This window comes from Pempheris klunzingeri, chromosome 22, assembly GCF_042242105.1.
Source record: "Pempheris klunzingeri isolate RE-2024b chromosome 22, fPemKlu1.hap1, whole genome shotgun sequence".
In the NCBI taxonomy this organism is placed as follows: Eukaryota; Metazoa; Chordata; class Actinopteri; order Acropomatiformes; family Pempheridae; genus Pempheris; species Pempheris klunzingeri.
The window spans coordinates 2,651,061-2,664,771 of record NC_092033.1 but is presented as its reverse complement, the minus strand read 5'-3'; the positions used below and the strand labels follow the sequence as shown (position 1 = coordinate 2,664,771).

Here is a 13,711-nt window from a genome sequence, read left to right as displayed (position 1 = left end):
CACACACACACTGAGCACTACTACACTTCTAGGCAAGCTCACACACAAAAAACGTGGGCTTTTTTCAAGTTTCTGCCACATTGCAAACAATCATCTTTTATTCTATTTATACAGTGCTATTTATAACAGGCATTAAAGAATAGAAACTTCAAAGTCTGTCCTCTCGACGTCGTGCAAAAAAAGTACAGCGTGTTTGAGCTGAACGCTGGGACACGCTGGGAGAGGCATGACAGAGCTGCAGACGTAAAGAGGAAGATACAGAGAGGCACGAAGGGGGGGTCTGCAGTCCCAGAAACAGTGGAGAGAACAGTGCCAGCAGCAGGGAAGTGGAGCATCAATTAAGGGCAGCGTGCCCTAGATGGCACGGTGGCATTCCCACAATGCATCACCACCACGGCCACCGCTTTACTTTCCGTCTCTATCTCGTTCACACACTCACCCACACACTCACCCACACACTCTGTGTTTCTGTGGAGCTGCTTGGAAAGATGCTCTGTTGTCAGTTAAAGCAGAGGCTAAAGCATGTGGCTAATCCCAACTTTGACAAACACACACACACACACACACACACACACACACACACACTGCTTCTCCTCAGCCTCCTCTCTTCCTCCTCCATTTCTGTATTTCTTTTTTTTTTTGTCGTCTTATCTTTTGCGCCTTGTTCTTGCTGTGGTCCCTCCTGCTGAGAGCTGTGGCCTATCGACACACACACACACACACACACACACACACACACACACAAAGAACAAACTCCTGTTGGTGTTGAATTATTGAATGGTGAGCGACAGAGACACACACAGCATACACACCAGGGGAGGGTAACGAGACACCGAGGAGAGCCTCATGTACATGCCTGCAAACACACACACACACACACACAGAAACACACACCTGCCAACATCAGCTAAAACTAGCCAGATTAATCCAGTATTAGAGGACAGAAAAAGGTATGTCACACACTGAGGAAGGGCAGATGAGGCGTTTAGGTGCACACACACACACACACACACACACACACAAACAAGGGTGACCCTGTGTGAGGAGACAAAATGCGATGGGTCGGTGTCAGACCTGTGACATCACATCCTGTCAGCACAGATGCGGCTCAGACACAGAAACATCCAACACTGCAGTTTTCCCCACACGTGCTGCTGCACCTGAACACAACACTGCTGGTGCTGCTGATGAGGATGATGATGATGATGATGATGATGGCTTGACTTGTCCCTGCAAATACTAAAGATCTGCACTTCTGCTATCACTGACGACGCCTTTTGGCTGATCATCCAATCAGCTCACACATTTTGGACAACAACACATTTTTTATGGGATCCAGACTGAGGCTGACTGAGTCACCGCTACCCTGTCTCCTCTTCCTCTTCATCCTGCTCGTCCATGCTAATCGCAAATCACTTCCCCATCTCTCACACACACACACACACACACTCTTCCCTTCCTCTTTTCTGCTGATGCATCGGGTTCAAAGATCCGACAGCAGCTCTGGTTAATATGTGGCTACAACATGGCCGACTCGGATCACTGAGTTCTGTACCAGTCTGCATCCTAAGTGTGTGTGTGTGTGTGTGTGTGTTAGTGTGTGTGTTTTGGAGTAACAAATCCCAGCTATTATACAACGTGACTGAACTTCCCTCTACTCATGGGGAAGTTTTTCTAATCCCCATGTTGTTAATCCCAATCTGCATCCGCCCCGTGTGTCCAAGCAGATGCAGCTCATTCCTCACAGCCGGGAAAAAAAAAACAGGGAGCGGGCGGCAGACAGGCGCTTACAGAGGACTGGCTGTCGGAGATTTAGGGGGCGTCGACCGGCAGTCTGCCGCTGTTCGAATGAGGAGGAAGAGAGAGAAGAGGGACAGAGGAGCGAGGGAAAGGAGGGAAGGAGGAGATTTCCTAAAATCTCCCTCATGACCCGCATGAAAGAGAAACAGTTTGTGAGTGTAAAAGTGGCCGAAATTCCTCTGAAACTCTCCAGGAATCTTACTGAACGTGCCAAAACATACATCATCACTATAAACTCACTTTAGAGCAACAGCATCATCCTAAAAATCACTGTATGAACGGACGTGATGACTGAAATGGATAGAAAATTAATATTTCTTTAAGTGCCTTTCTTACTGGGATCTGCGCCATATTTCCTTTAGCAGGATAAAAACAGATATTGATTTTGTAACTATGTGTGATGCAAGTAGATGAACATTAGGGGAACATTTATATTTTATAGCCAGATGAGAGAAAGAAGCTCTTTATAATAAGCTGTAGGTGTGATGCAGCTCTTTTCATGCTATTTGAAAGAATATGGACGTACTTTAACCTTTTTTTGTGTGTTGCAAACCCATGTGGGATAACTAACCCCGTGTAAACACCACAAACAATACAGCAGACTACATTAAAATCACAGGAACAATATAGGAATATCAGACAAGGCACAATATAGAAATCAAAGGAAACCCTCCTGCACATCATTAAAGGGAATCTGACCTACATGGCTCAGCTTCCCACTATATCCCACCTGTGCACACCTGGAGTCAAAGCAGGAGCTCATAAAGGTGAGACAGTCTGCCTGGTGAGCTGTGATCAATAAAAAACACTTAAAACTACACTGAAAACCTTCCTGTTCTCTCTGGCCTGTGAACAGCGTTAGCGTGTGTGTGATTTTATCCCATTTATTGTCTTTTTGTCCTTAAAATGCTTTAAGTTTTTAAGTCTTTTCAGTGTTTATCCTTTAAATGTAAAGCACAGCATGTAATGAAAACTTATCTTGCCTGAAAATATTCACAGCCAACATAAATGAACACTACTGCATGTTGTTTTTTTTAGCATTAATATGATATAAATTTCAATGTGTGTCAATAAAAAGCAGCAAACACAAACTCTAGGAGCATTAAAAAGATGCCTAAATAGGTGTAACGTTACTTAAACCCACATGTAAACTTCTAAAGTGAGGAAATATGGTGTTTTAGCTCAAATAATCTGAAAGAATTAGGTAAAAAACACACATTTATGCTGCGTTTGAGTGCTAGCTAGCTAGCTAGCTTTAATTAGCCTGGTCCACTAAAAGTAACGGTTAGAGTTCTGCTAGCTTAACAGCTAAAAGTAGCACTAAACAGGCGGATAAAAGTAATAAAAATACACTTAAAATCGCTAAAAGTGTTAAATTTAAAGTTAAAAGTTAAAATAAAGTTTAATTTAGTGAAATAATATCATTAGAGTTGTGTAATATTGCCGGTAAGTGTGTTTGGAGTCACCCCACATGTCCAGGGGGTGTTCGGGATGAATGATGGAGGTGATCTGAGGTGAACTTAGTCGCTGGTACTCACGTGCCGAGGACTTCTTTAAAATCAAAAATCTTCTTTATGTCGTCGACTTGTTTTTTCCACGTCTCCCCCCTGCCGGTGTCTCCGTTCTCCCGAGCCATGGCGCTGCTTCACCGGCCCGAGTCCGACCGAGGGACCGACCGACCGGGGCTGGAGGGAGGAGGGATGCGGAGCGGAGAAACAACACGAACAAGCCCCGGAGGGGTGTTCACCGGTGGAGGGATGGAGGTGTGGAGCCGGAGTGGGGTCGGAGGTTCAGGAGAGTCCCGGTGGTCTGCGCTCCGCTGCTGCAGGACCATGTAAGTCCTCCTGCAGGTTACCGAGTCCCTGCTGCTGCCTCCTCCTCCTCCTCTTCTCCTCCTCCTCCTCTTCCTCTCTCTCTCTCTCTCTCTCTCTCGCTCTCTCTCTCCTCCAGACCGTCTGCACAGCACCTGTCAATCTCGCGAGAAGATGTCAGCACTTCTCGTCTGGGATTTCAAAATAAAAGCCTGCAGATTTACATGATGCAACAGCATAAAGAACTATGAGCCAATAATGATGATAAATTATATATATATACTGTTACTACTACTACTTATATACTACTAATTATATATAAAATCAACATCATCATTGTGTATCGTCCTATGAATTTTATATTCTTTTTCTGCTCAGAAACCACAAAATCAAAGCAAGAAACCTCAAAGAAGGCTAAATTATATGATGACACCCAGTCAATATGAATGTGATTTAAAGAAAATAATGAAGCAGCATGACGATTGGTTATTATGATCAGATAATATTGATAAATTGTATATTATACCACTACAACAACTACTGGGACTAATTATATATCAAATCAACACAATCCGATGAATTTTATATAATTTCTCTGCTCTATAAAAACATAAACAGCAGAAACTGTAAAATTAAAGCAAGAAATCTGAACTAAATAGTGACACGAATGAAAAGTAAATATAACAAGCAAAAGAACAGACAAACAAAATAATAATAATAATAATTTGCTGTGGTTTCATTTGCATCATTGTAATGTGCTCTGACTATTTTTTATTAATTTATTTATTCTATTCTATTTATTTCTCTGTTATATTTGGGATATTTTGGGGTTCATAAAGTATTCTGAATCTGAATCAACAAAACATAATAACGAATATTCTTAATACAATAGAGCCAGATTAGTTTTGAGGATTTAGAGGCACACAGACATAAGTGTTAGTTTAATAAGCTCTTTCTAATTGTTCTACTGCACTGATATTAAAGGTTTCATTGCTTTTAAGACAGACTTGTTTTCAGGGGCAGTCAAACTAAACTCAAATGGAAAAATCATACCTCACTTTAACCAAACTGAACAATTTATCCTCCTCTAATCCTCTGTATTTATCATTCAATCCAACTATTTCACCATTAAAGCACATGCTAGTATCAATTTCACTTCAATTTTTAGAAACTACTCATTTTCTGGTGCGCTTTTACTTTGAAGGCAACATCCACCTACTTCCTGCATGACGTGGGTTACGTGTGTGTAACTTGACCGCGGACCTGCTGCCACCTGCAATTGTCTAAATGACGTTAATTGCTGCACCGTCGGAACCTCTCAGGTGGTTTCCAGTCCACTGGGAATTAAAAAATCCTGGTTTGCTCTTGTTGACTCCCCCAGCTGCCCCTGTGCGCTGCATATTTACCCCGAAACCGAGCTTTTATTGTGGCAGGGCATGTTGTTGTGGCAGTAAAGGGGAGCTGATGGGATGCTGCTCATGCATCCCGTCCTACAGAGAGAGAGAGAAGTGTGTGTGTGTGTGTGTGTGTGTGGTCAGGACGTGGCAGCAGTAAATTCGCAATGCGCCAACCTGCTGACAGCAGCCATCACGCGTCCGTCTGTCCGTCCGTCACCATTTGGGATCCCCAAAAAGCGCCGGCGCGGCTCAGCGGGGATCAGCAGCGGCCCCGGCTGCAGCTGCACGGGTCACCTGGGCTTAAAACCCGGATTACAAAGTTTGAGGTTTGCAGCAGAGCGATGATCCACCGGAGTCTGACAGCTGCGGGTCAGCACAGGCCGGGATACTGCAAACACACACACACAAGCCATGATACTGGTGTGTGTGTGTGTGTGTGTGTGATACTGTAGGGAGACACAGACAGGGAGAGAGGGAGGGACAATGTGTTGCAGCCTCAGCTGCTCATGAGTATTCAGGCTGCAAACTACTGCAGCTCTTCCTCAGCAGCAGCAGCAAGGAAAACTCCTCTCCCTCCCCCCCTCCTCTCTCCTCCCTTCTCCTCATCCTTGACTCTGAGTCAGCAAATGTGACCTCCTCCTGATGAAAGATGATTACCGAGCTGCAAAGGAAGGAGGAGGAGGAGGATGAGGATGAGGAGGAGAGCAGGGCAGGGAGAGATGGTTAAGACGAGGATGAAGGTCGAGGAAGATGAAGGTGCAGATTCTGCTTCCAAATAAAATCTGTGTTTCTTTTCACAACCATTGCAGCAGTTTTTCTACATGAACCTTTGTCATTCTTACCATCATCCATCTCCACTGCTGTCAGACTGTTTAACTGCAGCGTTACATAAATCTCCACCTGCACCTTGTCGTTACTCATTTTTCTCCTGTGCAACACACACAAGCATATATTTCAGATTTTTCTTATATTCGTTATATGTCTCTTGAATTTCTCTTATCTTATGTACTCACAGTAGCCACAGTCACATATTTAAGATATTTTGAAATGCTCAGGTGTAAATAATCAGTAAAGACACCCAACATTTCTATTAAAGGTCCCATATTCTGCTCATTTTGTGTTTGGAGGTCCTGTTAGAGCATGTTTTTACGGTTAAATGTTCAAAAAACACATTATTTTTCACGGCTGCTGCAGCAGTTCGATGTCTTTGTGTCGTCTTGAGCTTAATGAGAAAAATAAAAACAATGGCGGACAGCGAGATGGGCTCAGGGGGGTTTTCAGTGGGCGGGGAATCAAGGGTTGGAGGAGGTCACATGATCAATAGATCAGCTTATGACATCATAAAGGGAGCAAAATCTAAATGAGGTGTTTTCAGGTAAATGTAGCAGGAGAAAGAGAGAGGACGGTCTTTCCTCGTAGTTCGGCGTCTCTCTGCACACTGTGAACACACATTTATGTTGAAAAGACATTAAAAAGGTCAATTTTCATAAGATGGGACCTTTAATATATGGACTTTAAAGTTATAGTGACACAAGACGCAGCACTTCATATTTACTTTTACTTTTTAATGTGTTCTTAATGATGATCTGTCTCTTCACTTATTGCCTGTATTGTATTTTGTCATGTTAAAGGCTCATTTTTTTGTGGTTTGGCAGCTCATAAAAATGTTGGTCTGGCTTCTTTACCCTGTTAATAGTGCATTTCAACATGAAGCAGCCTTGTAGGCGGTTGTCTGCTAGCAGAAGAAAGAGTAAAGGAGGCACCTTCACAAAATATAGTCTTCCTTTCTGATGTGGGTGAGACTTAAATGCACTCTGACGGCTCTGAAGAGCAGGAAACTGAGGCTTTTTCACTATAAGTGAGCTCTTTTATACACACACATGGTCATTTGAGCCATTGTTATAATAAAAAATTGGATTAGTGCAGCTTTAAGTTAAGTACACTCCACCACAGGCCAATGCAGGACACCTCCTCCTCGTCTGGATGTGTCTAAACAGCCGCGTTACACTTTTCAACATTCGCACCAATATGTTCATTGTATAATGTTTCCCGTCTGCAGCATTTCATCCGGGGAGCAGTAACTCTCATCACACCAGCTCTTTCCATCACCCTGTAATAGCTCCATCAATCCAGCGAAGGAAAAGGAAAAAAAAAAAACCCTCAAAATGAAGTGCCCAGCCCTGCATGCACAGCTCATTTAGCTCCCGGCGTAATGAGAGCTGTTGCGTAAAAGCACAATCAATTTCTAATGTGCTAGTCTACAGCACCCACCAGGCTGACAGCCGAGCCGATACACGACAAGAAGTTTAATGGTGTTTTTTTTAGAGCAACAGTCTACAGCGATGTGTGATGGTGAAACAGGGCTCAGAAAGAGCGCCCTGGGCGACTCGGAGCGATGAGTGTGTCAAAACTGCTCAGAGGAAATTGGCAGGGGGAGATGGAGGATGGAGCAGGGGAAGGCCGGGAAGGAAAATTAAAGGCGACTCAGTGATGAACGGCTTTAGTGTTGAATAAAGAAGTCTGTCACAGCCTCGTTACACACAAACACAGACGTACACTGAGAAGTTAAAGCCGGAGACACTATTTGCGCTGGAATAAAGATACACAATCTATCAAACATTTTAAAGTATAAAAGCAGTTTTACAGTGTTAGAGAATAAAAAAGAAGAAAACAACAACCTTTCCTCCACAACTGTAATAACCAGCCAGTCGGCGCTGCAGAGGCCTCCCTCCTCCGTCTCACCGAGCCATTACGAGCAACAAGACGGCTCTCAGCAGCGCCGAGGCAAAGAACAACTCAACAGAAAATGAATCCTCAAGGAGCCGCTAAGACGAGCTGCTAGTTTAACACGTTGCACTGACTAACACGAGAGAGCTGTTTAAGGAACCCCGGGAACGCCGCGTACCGCTCACGGCGGAGCGAGAGAGGGAAAAGCGCTCACACAGGACAGAGGGTTAAGAGTCACTTCATGCAGAAAACGTCATATGCAGAGCTGTTGACACTGGAAGCTCTTCTTCAGGCGTCAGGGGAGCCGTGTCACTGTGGAGTGCTCTCCTCCTCTTCCTCCTCGTCCTCCTCCTCAGACTCCTCCTGTTGGCTCTTCTTCTGTAGAGAGGAGGACAAGTAGGAGAGGTGACTCAAAGTCAAGATGCTCTACTCCACCTCTACTTGTCAGGGCGCTTCAGTACGCAGTAGATTAACACAAGACATTGGTGATGGTGTCACACAACCATCCCCGTCACTGGAAAAGAAGGTCAGTATCGGACGGCTGACTCTTTGCTAAGCGCCGTCCTAACGCGACCACCGTCCAATCCCACGTTAGCGACCATAACCACGCGTGGGAGGCCTGCTAAGCTTTCAGTAGTCGCTCTGAGGCCACAGAGCAGGAAAAATACAGAAACTGTGTGAATATAAAACCTCCAAGTCCAACAGCAGACAGGACTGATGCTTAAATTAGAGGAAGGTTTTGTTTTTTTGCTTTTCTGCAGCCAAAAACAGAAACAGCATGTAAGTCACATATGGAATAAATAGTGTGGGAATCAACCAAATCATCAAAATCACTTTAGTTTGCTCCAACTAATAATATAAATAACTGTAATGTTTTCAATAGGTTTAAAGGTGTCACAGTTCAGTCTAACATCTTACCTTTCTAACTAAATATTATTTTAACTATTTACTTCTTCACCAAAGTTGGTAAAAGGATGTCATCACTGGTGATTTAGCCGCGTGCTAACTGCCTCCTCACTGTAAACACTGAGCGCTGCTGGTTTATGATAGCGAGCTGCTCACACAGCTGTTAGCATTACCAACACTGCTGACAAGTGTGTGCAGTTGCCGTTAGCATTGTGCTAAGCTAGCTAACAGCTGAATATTAATCAAACGCTACTCATGCTTTAGTTCGGTTTAGTTCGGCCGTATATGTTTGTCCTTCACCTAAATTGTCAGGACGCAGCTTCTCCCTCCATTTTATCTTCATTTACAAACAACCACCAACAAACCAACACTATATTGTGAACATAGCAGTCAAACGCACGCAGCATCATCTCACCAGTTTGAGGAAGTCGATGAGTTTGTAGGCGTCTTCTCCAGTGGAGAGGTCAACAAAGTCCCGTGGGATTCTGTAGCTCAGACATGGACTAGGCTGCACCGTCACCTCGCTGGTGGTGTAGCGAAAAGCCGGGCCTTCCTGCACAAAGACAGAGAGAGAGAGAGAGAGACTGATGGACTGAGGTCCAAACTATGAAACATCTGCACCAGAACATGTGTCAAGATGGCCGACCTGCTGCTGAGCGACTTCTCCACCAGACGTCAGCTCCTCCCAGGTGAACAACAGCGAGTCTGTCACCTCCCCGAATGGGTTTAGGTCTATCAGCCACACCCTCCCCTGTGACACACACACACACACACACACACACACACCATAAGTGAAACTCGGCTTGTGTAGTGTCATATATGCTAACTGACTGATCAGTGTGCTTACCTGACTGTCTCTGTAGACATCAAACACAACTGTGAAACAGAAACAAAACAGCTGTATAAACAACATAAGCAGCCATTCAACATTTACATTATGCATCTGCTAGTTGCACAAATAATCTTAAAGAAACTTTTATGCTACCTGAGATGTAATTGTACCTGAAAATACATTTTAAAATCACAGTCGACGCCTCCCTGCACTTTCCTGTCCCATTACTGTGTTTTCAGGAGTAAATATTTAATGACTGTTTGTGTCTGAGGAGGGCTGAAGGAGGTGTAAAACTTCACACAAGCAGAGTAAGAGTAAGAAAAAGGATGCTGAGGCTCACAGTCTTCGTCCGGGAAGTTGTACTGGATGTGCTGGCTGAAGAACTCCTGTATGGCCTGACAGATCTGCTCCTCCTGCTTCAAGACGTGATGGTAATACTGAGTGTAGTCTCTCTGGGAGATCGCTGGGAACACACACACACACACATTCACCATCAGAGGAGCTCAAATTACATTTTATAATTGTTTCTAAATTAGCCTACTGAAGGAAAGCACAGCTCAAACACCATTAAATCACTGTTAATTCAGAAGAATTCCCACATCAGACATGTTCAGCCCAGTTTGCTCTGCAGAAACAGCGCCCTCCTGCTGTTTGTGCTGCAGAGCAACGTGTAACGTGACGAGTCTTCAAATGATCATGTTGATGATGAAGTATTCTGAGGGAGAGGTTTTTTTACCGATCAGTTTGTTTTCTTTAACGAAGCAGCGAAACTCTCCTCCAGGAATCAGCTCGCTCCACTTCCTCAGGACCAGCTGAGGACGGAAGACGACAGGACAGATGAAGCCCGCGGAGGTGGGAGTGTGTGTGTGTGTGTGTGTGTGTGTGTGGACAAAGACGTAAATACACAGGGAGCATTAGAGCACTTGTAACACAGAGGAGGAGGTCAAGTCTGACTGAATGTGTAATGGCAGACTTTTCTAACTACAAACACTCATATTACAGACGTGACTTTAAAATGTAAAAATCAATACTGAACACCCAGTGATGTGTCTGCTGACAGTTAAATACCTCATAGTTTATGACTGGATCTGGGGAGTCCTGGTCACTACATAGAAGGAATCTGCTCAAAGAGATGAAAGACGGTTAAAACTGTTAAACAAATGCAAACCAACCAAACACGTGTCCTGCAGCATCACATGCTCGGCTCCTGTGCTGCTCTCAGGAAGTTTGAGAGAGAAGTTTTAAAAGAGTCAGTAACAAACAAACATATATCACAGGGCTTTCCCTACTCTCTCACACACACACACACACACACACACACACACACAGATTTCTGTGCCCTGCAGTAAATCACTTGCTACATTAAATGTTTGTCATGCAGAGCGGGGAAGCGTGAGGCATAAATCTACATCACAGTAATTTCTCCAGCTGCCACTTGTATTTTACAGCAGATGGAAAAGCAACCTGCTTATTTTTTTATTTATCAGTTGTCATCTAAATGCAAAGTGTGTGTGTGTGTGTATGTGTGTGTGTCGATGGCTTACGGCTGCGTGAGGTCGTGGGTGATGAAGTCTGAACTTTTGAAGAGCAGAAATATATCACTGAGGCTGTTGCACTGCAGGGAGCTGTTCAGAGCAATCCAGTTAGCATCCTAAAAAGGGACACGCACACATATTTTAGGTTACGGCTTAATCCTTAATGCTGGCAGTGGTACAGGAAGCAAACAAGAACGGGACTTTTAGCCAAAAAGTAATTTGCTTATGCGCTCCTAAAAAAATAAATCATGTCAGCACACTTTTCTAATGAATTCATCCTTCTGCTGCATTCAAATAAAGTAGGAAAATACAGTTTTTCATTTTTCGGTGCCATTTTTTTAGTGCAGTGTTTTACCCGCGGAGCGCTCCAGTTGAGTTTAGGAAAGACACGCCCACCCAAGGCGTTTATGGCCTCCAGCACTTTAGAGGTGAATTCTGGGAACTCAGGAGCCTGGCAGACACAAGGCCACAGTCAGACATATTGCAGTATTAAATGATATGCATGCGACAAGCGTGACACACACTTCTGTCGGGTGCACAGAGCAGCAACGCACCGTGAACACTTCAGGCTCATGTAAATGCAGGTTTCAGACAATATTAAAGTTTTATCAACACGTCTGTTGGACTTTAAGAATTCACACACTGGATTTTGATGAGGAACACTGAACGTACTTACAGTGACAGTGGTGGTTGTCTCATCATCTGACCACTAGAGGGGAGCAGAGAAGAAGAAACTGGATCATTAAATACCTTTTACCTGAACAGACTGATGCCGTGGTACAAAATATATAACAAGACAGATACTTGATGATATGATATGATGCCTTTACTCTGTGATAAAAGCCTCTGACAAAACATTTTAGTTACGTGTGTATTTACTCACTAATGTTTTGAAAGTATGTGTTGTTTGTGACTAAGTGACTTCTTAAATTAAAGTACAGGTCTGATGCTTTCTTGTGAAAAATGTGAACTATTCTGTGATGGTGAATTAGTGAAACATGGAAGGAGACACAAAGGTTTGGCAGCTTGGACTTCCAGGAAGAGGAGCAGCTTCTTCTCCAGGGCTGTGGAGCTATCAATCAATCAATCTTTATTTATATAGCGCCAATTCATAACAGCGTTATCTCAAGACGCTTTCCATAAACAGCAGGTCTAGACCAAACTCTGGAGTTAAGAGAGACTCAACGATTCAGGAATTCAAAATGAAGGATTCAAGAGTCCCCACATGAGCAGAATCAGGTATAAGATACTACTAAACTATAAGGTGCTATGTATATGGTGTACAGTGTGCAATAACTGGAGTACAATCCTGGTACTTTTGTAAATTCTTCTCTATCTCGATCTATCTATCTATCTATCTATCGATCTATCTATCTGAGCCAGGATCAACATGGTCTTAGTTTCTGCCTCCGTACCTGAATGTCTTCCTCTGCATTCGAGTCGCTGTTGTTCGTGTGGGTCTGCTGTGTGTTGTGGTCACTGCAGGGAGGAGAAACAACAGATGATGATGAGGATGATGATGATGATGATGAGGATGTGACCACAGCATTTAGGCCAACCTGTAACATCGATGCTTCGCAAACACAGCGAGATACCTTGCTGCCATAGTTTCTCCACTACTTGTGTGGATCACTAACAAAAGGTTAAATGACTGCATTTCTTCACGCAGAAGAAATCAATTAAGTCTACTTTGTATTACAGCAGGAGACATATGATAACATGTCAGCTATGTTTAGCTAATTTAGCATTTTGTGTGGGTGTGGCAGTGGCCTCATACCTCCCAGAGACTACCAGTGTCCCATCGTCCAGTAAATAGTCTATTACATTCTGAGGCAGTGGAAGAATCGCACTGAAATAAAGAAGCATAATAATACCACATATAAATACATAGAAATAACAGATAACACGCAGACAGAGGTGGAAAGAAGCTGCTCTCACGTACTCAGTAATAACTTAGAAGTAAAGATGATTAATAAGACAGTGAAGGCAGCTAACTTTCTGCCTCTGGTAGCTAACGTTAGCTGTTAGCTTAACGGACGACATTTCACAGCAGCAACCATGAAAATACAAGCTGGGATTTCTCCACAAATGTCAGCTGTCTACCTTTTAATCGTATGTTTCTTGAATATCGGATACCAAACCGAAAACTGACAGTTGACAACTTGCTCCTTCTTCATGCTGCAATATCCTGTACCGGAAAACGGTCCATCGGTAAATATCTTCCGGAGCTCTGATGATTTGGAGCCACTCGGGGCCTCATTCTCAGTCAAAGTCTTCATATTTTAAGATATTATTGCGCCACATTTGCACTTTTATAAATTAATTTAATGTATTTTGGTTTTACTGCAAGATTTGCGTGTTAAATGTGTGTTTACAGATGGGGGAAGTATTTTTGTGATGCACACGTAGGCGTGTTTGACGTGAGACCCGCTGTCTCGCAACATAGATCGTTAATTAAAATGAGCAATCACTCAATACCTTAAAAAAACTACAATCCTCATTCTCACAATTCATTAAGAGAACTGAAATATTATGCAATGAATTTAGTGAACATAATCAATACACTTGATCAACAAGACAGGAGTATTTTTGTTTGGATACTGGTCAACTTTTTTTTTTTCTTCCTGTCAACAAACCAGAGTCACTTATATATTGTAGATAATTACAGAATCTGAAAATAATAATAAAATAAAATAAAGTTAT

The 13,711-nt window shown here is 43.2% G+C and overlaps 2 protein-coding genes across 2 annotated transcripts in view; both read right to left on the bottom strand.

Annotated features, from left to right (window-relative positions):
- The window catches only part of camk1da (calcium/calmodulin-dependent protein kinase 1Da), a 51,233-nt gene extending 47,794 nt beyond the window's left edge, over positions 1 to 3,439 (bottom strand). Inside the window, exon 1 of the mRNA XM_070853758.1 lies at positions 3,339 to 3,439. Coding sequence (XP_070709859.1) covers positions 3,339 to 3,436 — 98 coding nt within the window. The 5' untranslated portion in view covers positions 3,437 to 3,439. The remainder of the gene's footprint in view (positions 1 to 3,338) is intronic.
- Positions 3,440 to 7,174: 3,735 nt separating this feature from the next.
- cdc123 (cell division cycle 123 homolog (S. cerevisiae)) lies at positions 7,175 to 13,194 on the bottom strand. The gene is made up of 13 exons (XM_070853714.1): positions 13,112 to 13,194; positions 12,786 to 12,857; positions 12,424 to 12,487; positions 11,685 to 11,717; positions 11,364 to 11,459; positions 11,018 to 11,124; positions 10,542 to 10,593; positions 10,210 to 10,285; positions 9,814 to 9,936; positions 9,489 to 9,517; positions 9,288 to 9,392; positions 9,057 to 9,194; positions 7,175 to 8,113 (listed from the first exon to the last, which is right to left on the bottom strand). The coding sequence occupies exons 1-13, from the start codon at positions 13,183 to 13,185 to the stop codon at positions 8,045 to 8,047; spliced, it is 1,038 nt and encodes a 345-aa protein (XP_070709815.1). The 5' UTR covers positions 13,186 to 13,194; the 3' UTR covers positions 7,175 to 8,044.
- Positions 13,195 to 13,711: the final 517 nt, after the last annotated feature.

Coding starts and splice junctions, on each gene's coding strand:
- cdc123 (XM_070853714.1), bottom strand. CDS start 13,185: ATGAAGAAGGAGCAAGTTGTCAACTGTCAGTTTTCGGTTTGGTATCCG. Junction 12,488..12,785: donor ACACTGGTAGTCTCTGGGAG/GTATGAGGCCAC, acceptor TCCTCCCTGCAG/TGACCACAACACACAGCAGA. Junction 10,286..10,541: donor ATCCAGTCATAAACTATGAG/GTATTTAACTGT, acceptor TTCCGTCCTCAG/CTGGTCCTGAGGAAGTGGAG.